General features: G+C 41.1%; 1 protein-coding gene across 2 annotated transcripts in view; it reads right to left on the reverse strand.

Moving 5' to 3' along the window:
- The window catches only part of NFATC3 (nuclear factor of activated T cells 3), a 162,373-nt gene extending 153,806 nt beyond the window's left edge, over positions 1-8,567 (reverse strand). Inside the window, exon 1 of one of the 2 annotated variants that reach the window (XM_030582229.1) lies at positions 7,996-8,567. In XM_030582229.1, coding sequence (XP_030438089.1) covers positions 7,996-8,095 — 100 coding nt within the window. In that variant the 5' untranslated portion in view covers positions 8,096-8,567. The remainder of the gene's footprint in view (positions 1-7,995) is intronic. The other variant, XM_030582230.1, reaches the window with a different exon arrangement.
- Between the last annotated feature and the right edge of the window lie 5,356 nt (positions 8,568-13,923).

Below are 13,923 nucleotides of genomic sequence, written 5' to 3' on the forward strand. Positions count from 1 at the left end.
TGCCAGTAATACATTCTAAAAACGTTAAAAGGTCTCTTTCGACCAGTCTATAATATATAACTAACCTACTGTTGTATGTAAAGTAAATAAGGCTTTTAAAATATTTAAGAAGCTTCATTTAAAATTAAATTAAAATGCAGAGCCCCCCCGGACTGGTGGACAGGACCCGGGCAGTGAGAGTGCCACTGAAAATCAGCTTGCGTGCCACCTTCGGCACCCATGCCATAGGTTGCCTATCCCTGATTTAGAAGGAATTTAGATGCTTATCACCTCATCAGAAGCATTTAGGGACATAAATGTATAAGACAGGCATTCAACAATCTAAATATTCCACTGGTACTTAAGAACTGATATCATTCAAACCTATAAAAATGCAGCCAGATGTCATTGTGGCAGTCACCATGTAAATATTTGTAAAAATAAAGGCTTCTTTAAAGGACAGTAAGTTTCTGCTTCTAACTAGAAAATGAGTCATTAGCCCACACTCCCTAGTACAGAGACCTAACCAGGGGAAAAACAAAAACAAACCAGAAACTCCCACAACTCTTAATTAGCAAACTTAGAGTATCAAGTCTGAATAATAATTAAAAAAGTAGAGGTTTTCAATTAACTGAGATCCCTGTTCAGCATAAGGCTCTGCTGCATCTAAGAGGTGAACTGCACTAACCCTACTGCTGGACTGGAGTCTAAAAGACCAAGACTAATTTAAACGTAATTAGATTGAAAGTTTTCTTTTTAAAAAGGATGAACAATGGTGGGAGTAGCAAGCAATTTATTAGTTACAATACTATTCTTTTGTTTTAGATTACTAAATTGTGTGCGTAAATCACAAGAAATCTGTAAGCTTTGTCTATTTAAAATGCATTAACGTCTAACTATAACACATTAGTGTTTTTGCAAATACCATACCGACTACAAAACAGTAATCTTGAGAGTAAACTTGTGCAAAGACATTTTCAAAGGCACTCATTTTGACAAAAGTTAAACTAAGATTATCTAATCTTTACTATGATTGTAGCAAAGATGGAGATAAAAACTGTAATAAAGAGTTTGTGATCCCCCCCCCCACCTTGCAGATGTCAACCCATAATCAGTAGATTGCACTATGCTACTATCCTGAAAAACATGATGGAAGTTAAAATACTGTACCTATCAAATTTCTGTGAGATCCCAAAGTATCACAGCAGTGCATCAGACAATATTTTTAGCTGTACCATCAATAGCAAATTGCTTATGAGTGGCTGACAGACGAATGGAAGACTTGATTTGCAAAACATTAAAAGTCACAAGCTGCACAAACATTTTTTTAAGTTAGGTTCACCTCCACACTACATACAAACAATATATCCAATTAGCAACAAGTCTGGTTATTACAGGTCTGACCCTGCAAGACACTGAGCACCTTCCAGGAAGTGCTGCATGCACTCAATTCCCACTGACTACAATGAGAACTGAAGGCCATCAGCAATTTGCAGGACTGGGTTCTTTGTAGGGAAGACAAAAATACACGTATTTATAAACTAATTAACACTTTATATATAGGCTCTCTCGTTGTCCAACTCAGACAGAAGAGGCATACCACGTTATGTACATACCATACACTGTCACTGTCTTGCTTAAATGTATATTGATTTTATTTGTAAAATATAAATATAAATATTGACATGCAGAGCCTCATTTACATTATTCAACAGCCAACATTGTGAAGTGTCAAATATTACATAAAAAGTTTGAACAGTCAAGCTTAATCTTTCCTAAGAAAAAACACAAATTTGGTATCACCCTGTTTAGTTTTAAAAACATTAGTCTCTCAAATTTGTAATTTGTACTTTCGAGGAAGTCTAAGTAACATTTGGCAGAACTAAATATACAAATGAAAATCTATTGGATTGTGAGGGAGCGTTAATGTTACAATTCCAATACTAGTCTAAAGTTAAGAGTTGCTATATGCAACTCTTAAAGAAATCATAAATAGCTGCCGCTATCAAACTGTTTAAGTTTCATAAAATTCTGTGTCTTAATATACACCTCTACCCCGATATAACGCCACCCGATATAACACAAATTCAGATATAACACGGTAAAGCAGTGCTCCAGGGGGGCGGGGTTGCACAATCTGGCAGATAAAAGCAAGTTCAATATAAGTTTCACCTATAATGCAGTAAGATTTTCTGGCTTCTGAGGACAGTGTTATATTGGGGGAGAGGTGTATTTTGAGGTCAGCCTAAAATTTTATAATAGAACAATACTGATCAATAGTGCTGCAAGTCAAAGAGAAACTAAAACCTTTATTAGCTAGAAGTCCAGGTATGTGTTTTGGTTTTTACACATTCCAAAAATGAAGAATATTTCTGTCTTCACTATGGCTAGAACAAGATTACTACATTATGCCAAGGAGAGTGGACAGAGGAAGCACCCAGAATTTGGAACTCTCTCACAACCCTCCTACTCACCTGACTAGTTTATTAATATGGGAAATCCCTTTGACTTTAATGGAACTAAGTTCCAGTACTAAAAGGTTGCAGTATTAGACTTTAGATTGGTGGATACTGCTAAACAATCTTTCATATAGACCACCCTAACAGCAATTACTATTGTTCAGATTAACCAGTACAAGCACAACTACGCTAGTCAAGTTGGTCACCATTCCTGCAATCCAGCACAAAATTAAGCATTACACACGAATTTCAATGACCTACTGTGGACTAATGACATGACAGGAAGAGAGAAAAGAGAGAAAGAAAAAAATGCTGTTATGACCGATTTTGGTTTTCAAATGCCTCTTCTTTGAAACGTGTGTCAGTGTGCTCAAAGTCTTCAATTGACCTCCCTTGGATAGAAGTCTTCTTAAAAAATGTAATAAATTAAATACACTGAAGAAGTAGATGGCTTTTTAGTTCTTTGAGTCAGTTTGTATATTCATAGTTCTAAAATGTACAGTCAGTCCATACCACAACAGTATTCTTGACTAGATAATTGGAAAAGTGATTTTAAAGTTAGAAGTGTCAGTTTAGACTTATCTTCTATGTTATTACCAAAAAATGGTAATGTTGGGCATTTCTCCCACATGCCTAGAAGTTTTCTCCCACCATCCATCCAATATTTCCTTTAAGGAGGAGCACAGCACAAGGTAAGAGTTTAAACAATCCTAAAAGCTTCCCATGGATTGGGAAAGATTTACAGTTAAGTTTCAGCTTCTGAAATACTTAAATGAAAAATTATGTTTCTAATACAATAGTTATAGCTTTTTCCCACTGTCATATGTCATGTACATTTTTACAGTGTATAAAACCAGGGTAGATTTTTTTAAACTGATATTTTTAAACTGATTTATTTAAAAATCAGATTTTGATTTAAATTACAGTACATTTTACTTTTTAAAAATAAATGTGTTTAAAATGAAATCTGAATCTAATACAAATATGTTAAGGCCTAAGCTTGTTATAAGAGGTTATAACATTTAAATAAAAAATAAATATGCTAAATTAATGAACCTCTTATCAAAAACTGAGTTAAAGGCTGTTTTTTCAGGGGGAAAACCATCTAATTCTACCTTGAATTAGAATGAATGTCATCAAATACTGTCTCTGTGGACAGTTTACAGAGGATTCCTTTCAGTAGGATCAAGACAAACAGCAACGTTAGAGACTCATTTTTAAATGTGTGCTAACTTTGATATTAATGGAAAATATGCACACATGATAAATGTACTTTAAAGATGTCATGACTGTTTTTAAGCAGTATGGATTTGTGGAAATATTCCACAATGAAGTAAAATAGAGGCACAGTTATAGAATGCTATATAAATGTCAGCAATCATCCTCTTGTGGAGAATTAATCCTACAATATGAGCTAATTACTTATGCTAAACAATCTCTTCCACCTTGAATTTTGCTGTGACACTCTGAGTACTTTTCCCAGACTTGAAGAAGAGCTCTGTGTGCCTCTGTCTCTCACACCAACAGAAGATAGACAACATGGGTGAGGTATTATCTTTTATTAGACTAACTTTTGAGGTTAGGCTTCATAATATGGCATAATATGTTATGTACTGTATTAAGGTCTTGTTTTGTTTAATAAAAATAAAATTTATACACTGTTGACTGTGTTTAATTAAACTCGTTATTCTAATGCAGCCTGACAAATCATGAGCAAAAAGATAATTATCTAATAAGTAGCAATATATCTTTCACCATTTTCTAACATACTAAAACGTATAATTAAAAGGATCTGAAAAGCTATATAATTGCTTAAATAAATGTATATAGCAAGGGTAGGCAACCTATGGCACAAGTGCCAAAGGTATCACGCAAGCTGATTTTCAGTGGCACTCACACTGCTTGGTTCCTGGCCACCGGTCTGGGGGTCTCTGCATTTTAATTTAATTTTGAATGAAGCTTCTTAAACATTTTAAAAATCTTATTTACTTTACGTACAATAGTTTAGTTATATATTAGAGACTTTACAGAAAGAGACCTTCTAAAAACGTTAAAATGTATGACTGGCACGCAGAACCTTAAATTAGAATGAATAAATTGAAGACTCAGCACAGCACTTGTGAAAGGTTGCCGACCCCTGGAATATAGTTATAGTGCACTCTCCCAGATAGCAAACATAGGTACCAAAGATAACGTAAAGGCTCTATTTAGTTGTAAATCAACATGCTTTAACGGCTGTACGAGAATGCATCTTGCTTTAGCAAGATAACTTTCCCATTTGTATTTCAGTTGATTAAAACTGATTATTTACATCAAGACATTCCATTTAGTGATTTAAATAATTATTTAAATTGCCTTGATTTAGATCTACCTCACTGCATAAAATAGCAAACTGACAGGACATAATATATCCTATTGCACAGCTGACCACACCAAAAATCGAGACATAAAGCATTTATAAAGTTTGCCTCCAATTACCAGAATACACTCAAACAGAATAAATTAATTGCAGAGGATTGGCAGTTCTTGCATAATAGTATTTAGAAGCAGGAACCTGTCCCAACCCCTCTGTACCATGACTATGTACTTAGGAGTCCCAAGTCAAGTTCTCTATAAGCTGTGTGGTCATGCAGCAGCCTATTTAGCACCGTGCAGGGCTCGGGAACCCGCCTGGCCAGGGCCTGCTGCAGCCAGGGGAGAGGCACCCCTCTCCCAGCCCCAATCTGGCCTGACCCCCAACCTGCCACAGCCAGGAGAGGGGCACCCCTACCCCAACTCAGCCCCGGACCTGCTGTGGCCAGGGGAAGGGAGCCTATCCTGTGCCTCAGGACTGGAGCTGCTGCTGCAGGGAAGGAGAGCAGGGACCCCTCTCTCTCTGCCATAGCCCAGGAGCACCCTCCTGCACCCCAAACCTCTCATCATTGGCCCGACCCCAGGGCCCACACTCCCAGCCAAAGCCCTCACCCTCCCACACATCCCTACTCTCTGTGCCAGCCCTGAGCCCCTACCCCCAGACCAACCCTCTGCCTCAGCCCTGAGCCCCTCATCCCCAGCCCCGCACTCCAACCCTCTGCCTCAGCCCTGAGCCCCCAACAGAGCCCACACCCCAGCCAGAGCCCTCACACCCCTGCACCGCAACCCTGAGCCCCCTTCCAAACTCTGAACCCCTCAGCCCCAACCCCAACACATGAATTTTGTTATGTGCACCCATGTGGAGGTAGTGTTTCACACATCACCTCCATATGGGTGCACATAAAATTCATTCTGCACATGTGGGGAAAATCAGAAGGAACATGGATCCCAGGTTGCTCCTGGGCATACCAGTCCTGATAACCTTAATGGATACGCAAATCTATTCAGCCATTGCCCTAAGTTCTTCCATATGAATTGGTTCATGTGATGAATAGACAAATATCTAGTTTACAGGACTGCCTAATAAATGTTTTCAGTTAATTCTCTTTTTGCTAACAAACATTCTTGTAACGCAACAGTAAAATGGTTGATCCAGTACTTTCACTAAGTTGTGTCATTAAATTACTAATACCTCTACCAAATTTCTATTGAATTTTTGACCAGTTCGGCTTTTGTTCTATATTAATCTGAGACATGCTTTATTCTCAGTTGTCACTATGTAGAACATTTCAATTTTAATGTTTTTATTCTCACTAGATAAACGCTGATCTGTATCCTATTCACAATTGCTATAATTTTTCCTTTGTTTTCCATTTGAGTTATATGCACACTATTTATATAGCACCATAACATGCATGCTATTTGACTAACAAAAGCCAGGGACCCTGGAACAGCAGTAGTCTTGTGATAATAAAATTTTTTTCCATCTGAAATGCTCTACATAGGCGGCAATGTGACTTAGTAAAAAGTGCTTTTTTAAGGGTGTCATGCATTTGGTCTTAGTGCCGGACTTCCTAATTTACTGAAAGTTAGGCAAGTGTTTAATATCATACAACTTTAAATATATATGGTTAAATACATATTAAAATACAATTAAAATTTTTATCAACTTATCCTGATACTGTAAAGGTGTCTCTACTACACATGCAGCCAAGTGAGAGAACAGAGTCAGGACATGGCTGCACTATTTAGTAGACTAGACATAACCATATTTCAGCAGTGTCTTGAAACCAGGCTAAACAACAGGCCAATGTATTAACTCAGTTAACACAATTTGGGCCTCTCCACAATACCTAACACAATTAGGTCAGAGAACTGTATTTTCACAGTGATTCCCAACTTGCATGTAGTTGTGCAAATGAGTCCTAATATGCGGTACATTCCTACACCATACTTATGAGTTATTTTTAATTTCTGGTATTTTCCTATAAGTATGGGGTTCTGGGTTTTAGAGGTAAAAATATCTAGAGTACTTGCTGAAACAAAACAGAGTTAAAAAAAAAAAGCATTAGAGTGATGCAAGCACATCTAACAAGAAACAAATGGTTCTCATCTAAGTGATATCTTTGAAAGTGAAAAAACCCTGATCACTCAACAGGAGATATGTAAAAGCTGTATGGAGAAAATAAACCCAGAACTATTAGTAGCAAGTGACGTTTTTAAATTTGTTGCACTACGTGTATTATAGTTTTTACATTGCAACACCAAAATACATTTCCCACTTCATACCTTACTACCTACCAATATTACTTGGCTTCTAATCTACGAGGACCAGTTTGTTAGTGAAACTGAAATCTGGTACCATTAAAAAAAAATGGCATAAAGAAACTAAAGAAAGCCTGTACTAATCCCAAAACACTGTGTGGTGGGATAGAATGCTGTTCAGTGGTACCCATAAATATATAGCTAGACCATAATTTCTTTGAATTGTGTTGCTTCCTGATGCAAGCTCCTACAAGGAAAAGACTGCACATCCCTGCTCTTCAACTTAACTCAGTTTCTCACTTGGGAAGTTAGACGCTGGGGGCGGGAGAAGCCCATCCTACACTACTTCCTAAACAACACAGTGAGGTTCAAGGCACGTACAGAGACTCCCTCCATTCCAAGTTATTCTAGGCCAGTTTTTTTTTTTACAAGGCATGAGGGAAAAACGCAGATAGTCCCTGAATGGCCCAAGTGCGAGCACGCTGCAGGCAGGGGTCTCCAGCGCTTCGTGGATTATTAGGGAGACCTCTGAGGTCGCTGTGCGGTGGTGACTGGGCCATCCCCGCGTTATGCCTCTGCAGCCTGGCTTCCGAGGCAGGGGCAGGGAGGCGATACTGCCCGAATGGAGGCTGGCTGGTGCGCGAGTGTCGCTGCCACTAGAGCCCCTGAGCTCGGGGGAAACCGGCTGAGCAGCGCCCTAAGCAGGGCGCACTGGAGGGGGAGGGTGCAGAGTCTCGTCACTCCTGCCCCACCAGGGCTCACCCCGAACCACTAGCAGGGCTGGAGGATCCCGACGGGGCCTCTGCGCCATGGGGAGGAGCGTTCCCCACCCGAGTGCTGGGCAGCTCCCCCCAGCCCGGCCCGGCCCGGCCCCTCGGAAAGCGGGAACCAGCGCCCCTCCTCGCACCGCGGGGAGACGACCGCAGCCGCAGAGACGCACCTGCAGGCCCCAACGGCGGCCCCGGGCTCGGCTGCCCGTCCTCCCCGAAGATCAGCCTGAAGTCGAACTCGTCAGTGGCGCCGCAGTTTGCCGTAGTCATCGGTTTGGCCGGGGGTGTGAAGCGAGACCCAGTCCCCCCGGGCCGCGCCGGGCTCCTGCTGGGCTGGGCTCCCCGCCGCGACTCTCAGGGCCGCCTCATAGCACTGGGTCGCGTGTGGGGAGAGCGAGCACCGGCCGCGCCAGCTGCCGACCCTGCTCCCTCACTCGGACTCCGTCTGTCACTCAGGGGGTGGGCAATCACTACGGACAGAGGTAGGCCCCGCCCCCCGCCGCCCTCTCACCGGGGCACACGCGCTAGCGCGACCCTTGCTGGTCCCTCCCGCACCGATCACCCCTCGCGCTCTGACTGCCCCTCAGGCGCGGGGACACTTCGCCGAATCGTCCCGTCTTTCTCCCTCCTCTTCCCTTGTGCGCTGACCACGCCCCCCCCTCCCTGATGCTTTGGTACTGGCAGCTTCTGCACACGCCCTAGCTCCACCCCCTCGCCCGCTACCGTTTCCCACACTCGGTCTCACGGACGCCGTGTTTGGCTCCTGACGTAGCCCCAACGGACGCTCTCCTCGTGACTTGGTTGGGGGAGGGGAAGGAGACGCGTCAGGGCAGGCCACGTGACACAGCGCGAACCTTCTGCCTGCAGGCCACTGGGCGACATATGTGGAGGCCCAGGCTCCTCCGAGACACGGGGGGGGGGCGTTACAGGGAGCTGTGCGGGGCGCCGCCCCCTGATGCAGGAGAGGATCCGCCCCCTGGAGCAGCAGAGTTTGACCGCAGCCCTCGGGGGAGTCAAAATAGGGTGGGGAAGCAGACAAGTGGAAATACCAAAGAATGCCCATCCCCCAGCACAGCTGGGAGCCTCGCCTCATCGCTCCTCACCCCCCTTAACTGTTCTGCGAGGAGTGTGGTAGGTTTGCAGGTCCCAGGATATGGGAGAGAAGATAAGTGAGGTAACATCTTTTATTAGACCTACTTCGGTTGGTGAGAGAGAAGCTTCCCAACTGCACCGAGCTCTGTCTAGTTGCGAACCTTGTCTCTCTTACCCCCCGAGACCGGTCCAATCAACAGTACCACCACCTGCACCTGTCTGTAGTATCCTGGACCAATATGGCTACAACACTGCAAACAACAATGAAAGAGACCAAATTTTTCCCTAAATAAAAGGCAATTAAAGTAGTTACTTTTATTAAAGCTCATTTGATTAAATGAGCTTTTTAAAATTATAGTTTTTTCTTTTGCTAAAAATGTTTCTTTCCCTCTGGTTTTACTAATCATTAAACTATGGAAAGGCTAATGCTGATTTTTCACTTCAAAGGTGAAATTAAAACACCATCCTTAACTTTAATTGTATTTATTACAGACCACTGAAGAATTTCACCTCATTTTCAGTGAAACTAATTGACATGCAAGTAAACTGGTACAACAGGAAGATAACGACCTACTGGAATTAATCAGTGATCTGTCTTTAAGGTGAAAAACTTGACAGTGTTGGTGTAGTTAGGAGAAAATATAGTAGGTGAGTGTTTTGACAAACATTTACTTGTTTTCTTGTAAAGCCTTTTGATAAGATCTGGCTATAAGATATGTTTAAGAGCAATAAATTATGATGAGTAAGGGGGCAAAGTCCTCCTGAGCGTTTTAAACTGAGAAATAAGTGTCAAACAACTAATCTTGCCAGTCAAAGAGAATAAATAGGGTATTTGATCATTTTCATATATAGTCTAGTGGTGTTCAAATATATAGTATTTATTAATGATTAACATGGAAGTAGACAAATGAATTGGCACAAGCAGATGAAATTTAATTTTTGATTAAACTAAATTAGAGAGTAACTATTGGGTACCGCTATCCTCTGAAGTTTCAGGCTTCTTAAAGAGAGGGCTTGAATAATTGTGAGTAACTTAAAGTATTTACTGTGCATCGTGCATCATCAGGAAAAAAAGGTCTTTGATGAGAAAAGGATAGAAATCTCAGAATATTGAATCTGTACAATAGTATACTCTTAGTTATGTACAACTTTGCCTCATTTCAAGATACATGTGAAAATTAGAAGTACAAAGGAAATTATGTTAATTATATTGTTTTTATAAATCAGACACCAGTCCCCATGACTTAAACAGAAGTGAGACCATAGTGGTATAGCCTAACAAGGTTGGAATCTGCTGTATAAGAAACCCCACATCTGAATATCTTCCAATTATCCCTCATTTTGAGCTAAGACTCTCACTACAGTGTGCTATGGGATAATAAAACATAAAGGCTGCTAGAAATAACAGACTAATCTATAGAAATTTCATTTTGAAGCATTTTAGGTTTATGTTAGGAATTGAAGACAGCACTAGCCACGCTAATAGGACTTAAACACCACTGTTAGGAAACATGACTTGGTTTAACTAATAGGCAAAAATGTATATACCACTAATGGTTTAACCTGTGTCAGATACATCTTCAAATATATTATTTCAATTACAACACAGACTAAAGTGTATAGTGGTCGCTTTATTTTTGATTACAAGTAATTCTACTGTAAAGACAACAGTATTTTTCAATTCACCTAATATAATTAATTACTGTAGTGCAATCTCTTTATAATAAAACTTACAAATGTTTCTATTATGTACAAAATAACTGCATTCAAAAATAAAATGTAAAATTTCAGCGCCTGCAAGTCCACTCAGTCCTACTTCTTATTCAGCCAGTTGCTCAGACAAAAGTTTGTTTATATTTGCAGGCAATAATGCTGCCCGCTTCTTGTTCACAATGTACTTGTATGAGGTGAATTGAAAATACTATTTCTTTTATCATTTTTATAGTGCAAATATGTGTAATATATGCTTTGATTTCAATTACAACACAGAATACAATACTTATGAAAATGTAGAAAACATCCAAAACACTTCTTATATTTCAATTGATATTCTATTAACAGTGCGATTAAAACTGCAATTAATTGCGATTAATTTTTGAGTTAATCACATGAGTTAACTGCGATTAATCAACAGCCCTAATTAATATACTAAGTCTACTGAATTAGATTATATGTATATGCAGTGATCATTTGGTTAAAAATAAGTGAAGTTGAAGATACAAGGTGAGCCAAGAACCTTTTCTTTTCTAGCGATAAGTTAAAACATCGAAATCAGTTTCAGCGTACAGTCTTTTCCTATTTGTTGCTGTTTACAAAAGTCTGTATGGGCACATGATAGTGCCTCTCCCATTTTTGTTGGTTTTCTCCTTTTTGATGTCCCTGAGAAGTGGCCAGGACAGAGGTGGTAAAAGGCAAGAAGGGAAGAAATTGTGTGTAATGGGACATTCCCTGTAAAGTCCAGCAAGAAATTTTTTGAAAGAAGCTTGTGAAGCCTAGAAGACAAACAACAGAAATGGGATGAAATGTAACAGTGAAGTGTGAGGTCATGCACTTAGGGACTCAAGAATTTCTGCTATGAACTGGGGCTCATCAGCTGGAAAAGTCAGGAGGAGAAAGACCTGAGTGTGTCAATCAATCACAGGATGTCTGTGACCCACCAATGTAATGTATCTGAGAAAACGGCAACTTTGATGTTAGGGTATATGGGCAAAGTATTTCCAGTAGAGAAAGGGAAACATTAATGCTATTTTACAAGGCAGTGATAAAACCTCATCTAGAATACAGTTCTGGTCACCCATATTAAAGAAAGAAGAATTCAAGTTTGTAAGCATGTGTGGCTGTCCCTCCCTGTCAATCTGAGGGAGGCCACCCTCCTTGCTAGCACACACCTATGAAGGTGATCTAAAAAAGGACAAATTAGCTGTTCCTAGTATTCAGAGCCTCAGGCTAGGCAGAACAGTAAAGCAATATATGAACTCCAGCCCTCAATCAGGGTGGAGCAGCAAATAGTTCGAGGCTCTGGCCTCAATGAGCACCAACACAGCCCAGAGGCCCAGGTAGGGGCGAGCACCAACACAGCCCAGGGGCCGAACTCAGCAGACACAAGACTAATACAGGTCTCCTGTCCTAGTGTGGGGAGGCTGCCACCCCAAGGGTGAGGTGGCAGGAGGGATGCAGGCCCACCCAACTCCACTGCATCCCAGTCCAAGGACTGACAGTAGCAGAGTGGTCCACCACTGGATCAGTCGGGATCCACCCACAACACACTGAGCTGTATCAGGCCAACTCTCAACCAGACTGTCATCTAGTTTCCCTGGGCTACTTTTGACCTCCCCTGGATTTGGTACCTTTACAGTGTTGTTGTCCTCCATCTCCCCAGGGTAGGTGGCCAGCAGCAGCCCCAGCAGCTCTAGAAACTCTGGCCAGTCCTTAGGTGGCAGCTCCTTGGCAGCTCCATCAGCTGGGAGCCCTGGGAACATTCACCAGTCCTCAGTATGGCCTGGGTCTTCTTCAGGTTGCATCTGTCTCCCTTGACAGCTCCAGCCCAATTGAGTTGCAGGGCTGGCCTTTTATACTTCCCCTTCCTCTGCCATCCCTCAGCTTCCAGCAGGCGAAGTGTGGCATTCCTGGATCCACCCAGCAGGCAGCCCCTTCTTGTCAATCTCTGAGGGTGGCCATGCCTCCTCACTAAAGCTTCAGCTGTCAGCCCCATAATGCCCCATACAGTTAAGTTGGTGGCACTGCTCCTGGTGAAGACGCACGCCACCAACAGAAGGAGCATAGTGTGGATGGAAAATACAGCTTTGATTACTGTGGTGGCTGTATACTGAGAGAAGGGCTACTTGGATGATCAGGGGAATGGAAACCTATCTACCAAGAAGAGACTAAAGGAGCTTGGCTTGCTTAGCAAAGTGAAGGCTAAGGGGGAAGGAGAAGAGCTATTTAAGCTAAAGGACAAAGCTGGCACAAGAACAAATGGGTATAAACTGTCCATGAATAAATTTAGATTGGAACTTAGTAGACAATTTCTAACCATGAGGTTTTGGAACTGTCTTCCAATATGAGTTCTGGAAGCTAGCAACTTTTAAGATGGTGCTTGATAAGTTTCTGATGGAATAATATCATGCAGTTGCCTATGGTAGCAGGGGACTGGACTCAGTGATCCAGGAGGTCCCTTCCAGGTCTGTCCCCCTATGCAAGGAGCCATATTAATCCTCTCCATCTCTACTCATTCTGATAGAAATAAAAAGTGGAAAAACAATTAGCCTCTACAGCTGAAAAAGGAAACTGTACATTTAAATTAGTGTAAGACCCTGCATTCTCAGATGAGGTAGATGGCATTCTATTAAACTTTTTTTATATATATATATAAAATTCAGGGCAGAAGGGATTTGTCTGAGTAAATTCTGGAAGCTCTTTATGGCTTATCTTCTTGAGAATGAGAACATTGCATAAGACAAATGCTCAGTGCAGAACTGTTTCACTCACATACATAGTGTAAGGTGTGGTGTTGTCCAGTGTGTGTATGGTTTAGAAGAGACATTAGCCTTCAAGCTTTTTTATTTTTTTAATAAAGTTACTTTGATGTATTGACTCTCTGAATGAGAAGAGTATGTGAGGAAATGGGAATGTAATTATATGTTTCAGAATGTCTGAATTGTATTTTGTGGTGTTTATTAAAATAATAATTTAATAAGACAAAAAACTAACCATTGGAAATTTAAAGAGGCAGATGATCTGAAATAAATATTAAATTGGCCAAAATTTTCAAATTTGGATGTTTAAATGAGTTTCCTGATTTTCTCAAGTGCTGAACCAGGTAAGTACATTTGAAAATTTTAGTAATCTGGAGCAACACCTGGAGATGATTTCCCTGAAGCACCTACTAGTGTAGGATGGTTGATACAAGAGCCTAGCTGGAATGAGAGGTGACAGTCCAACTCTCTCTAGAGATGGTATTTTCCCTGCAGTAACACTATATAAAAGATAACGATGCAGTATTCTTT

The sequence above is a fragment of the Gopherus evgoodei genome, chromosome 12 (assembly GCF_007399415.2).
Source record: "Gopherus evgoodei ecotype Sinaloan lineage chromosome 12, rGopEvg1_v1.p, whole genome shotgun sequence".
In the NCBI taxonomy this organism is placed as follows: Eukaryota; Metazoa; Chordata; order Testudines; family Testudinidae; genus Gopherus; species Gopherus evgoodei.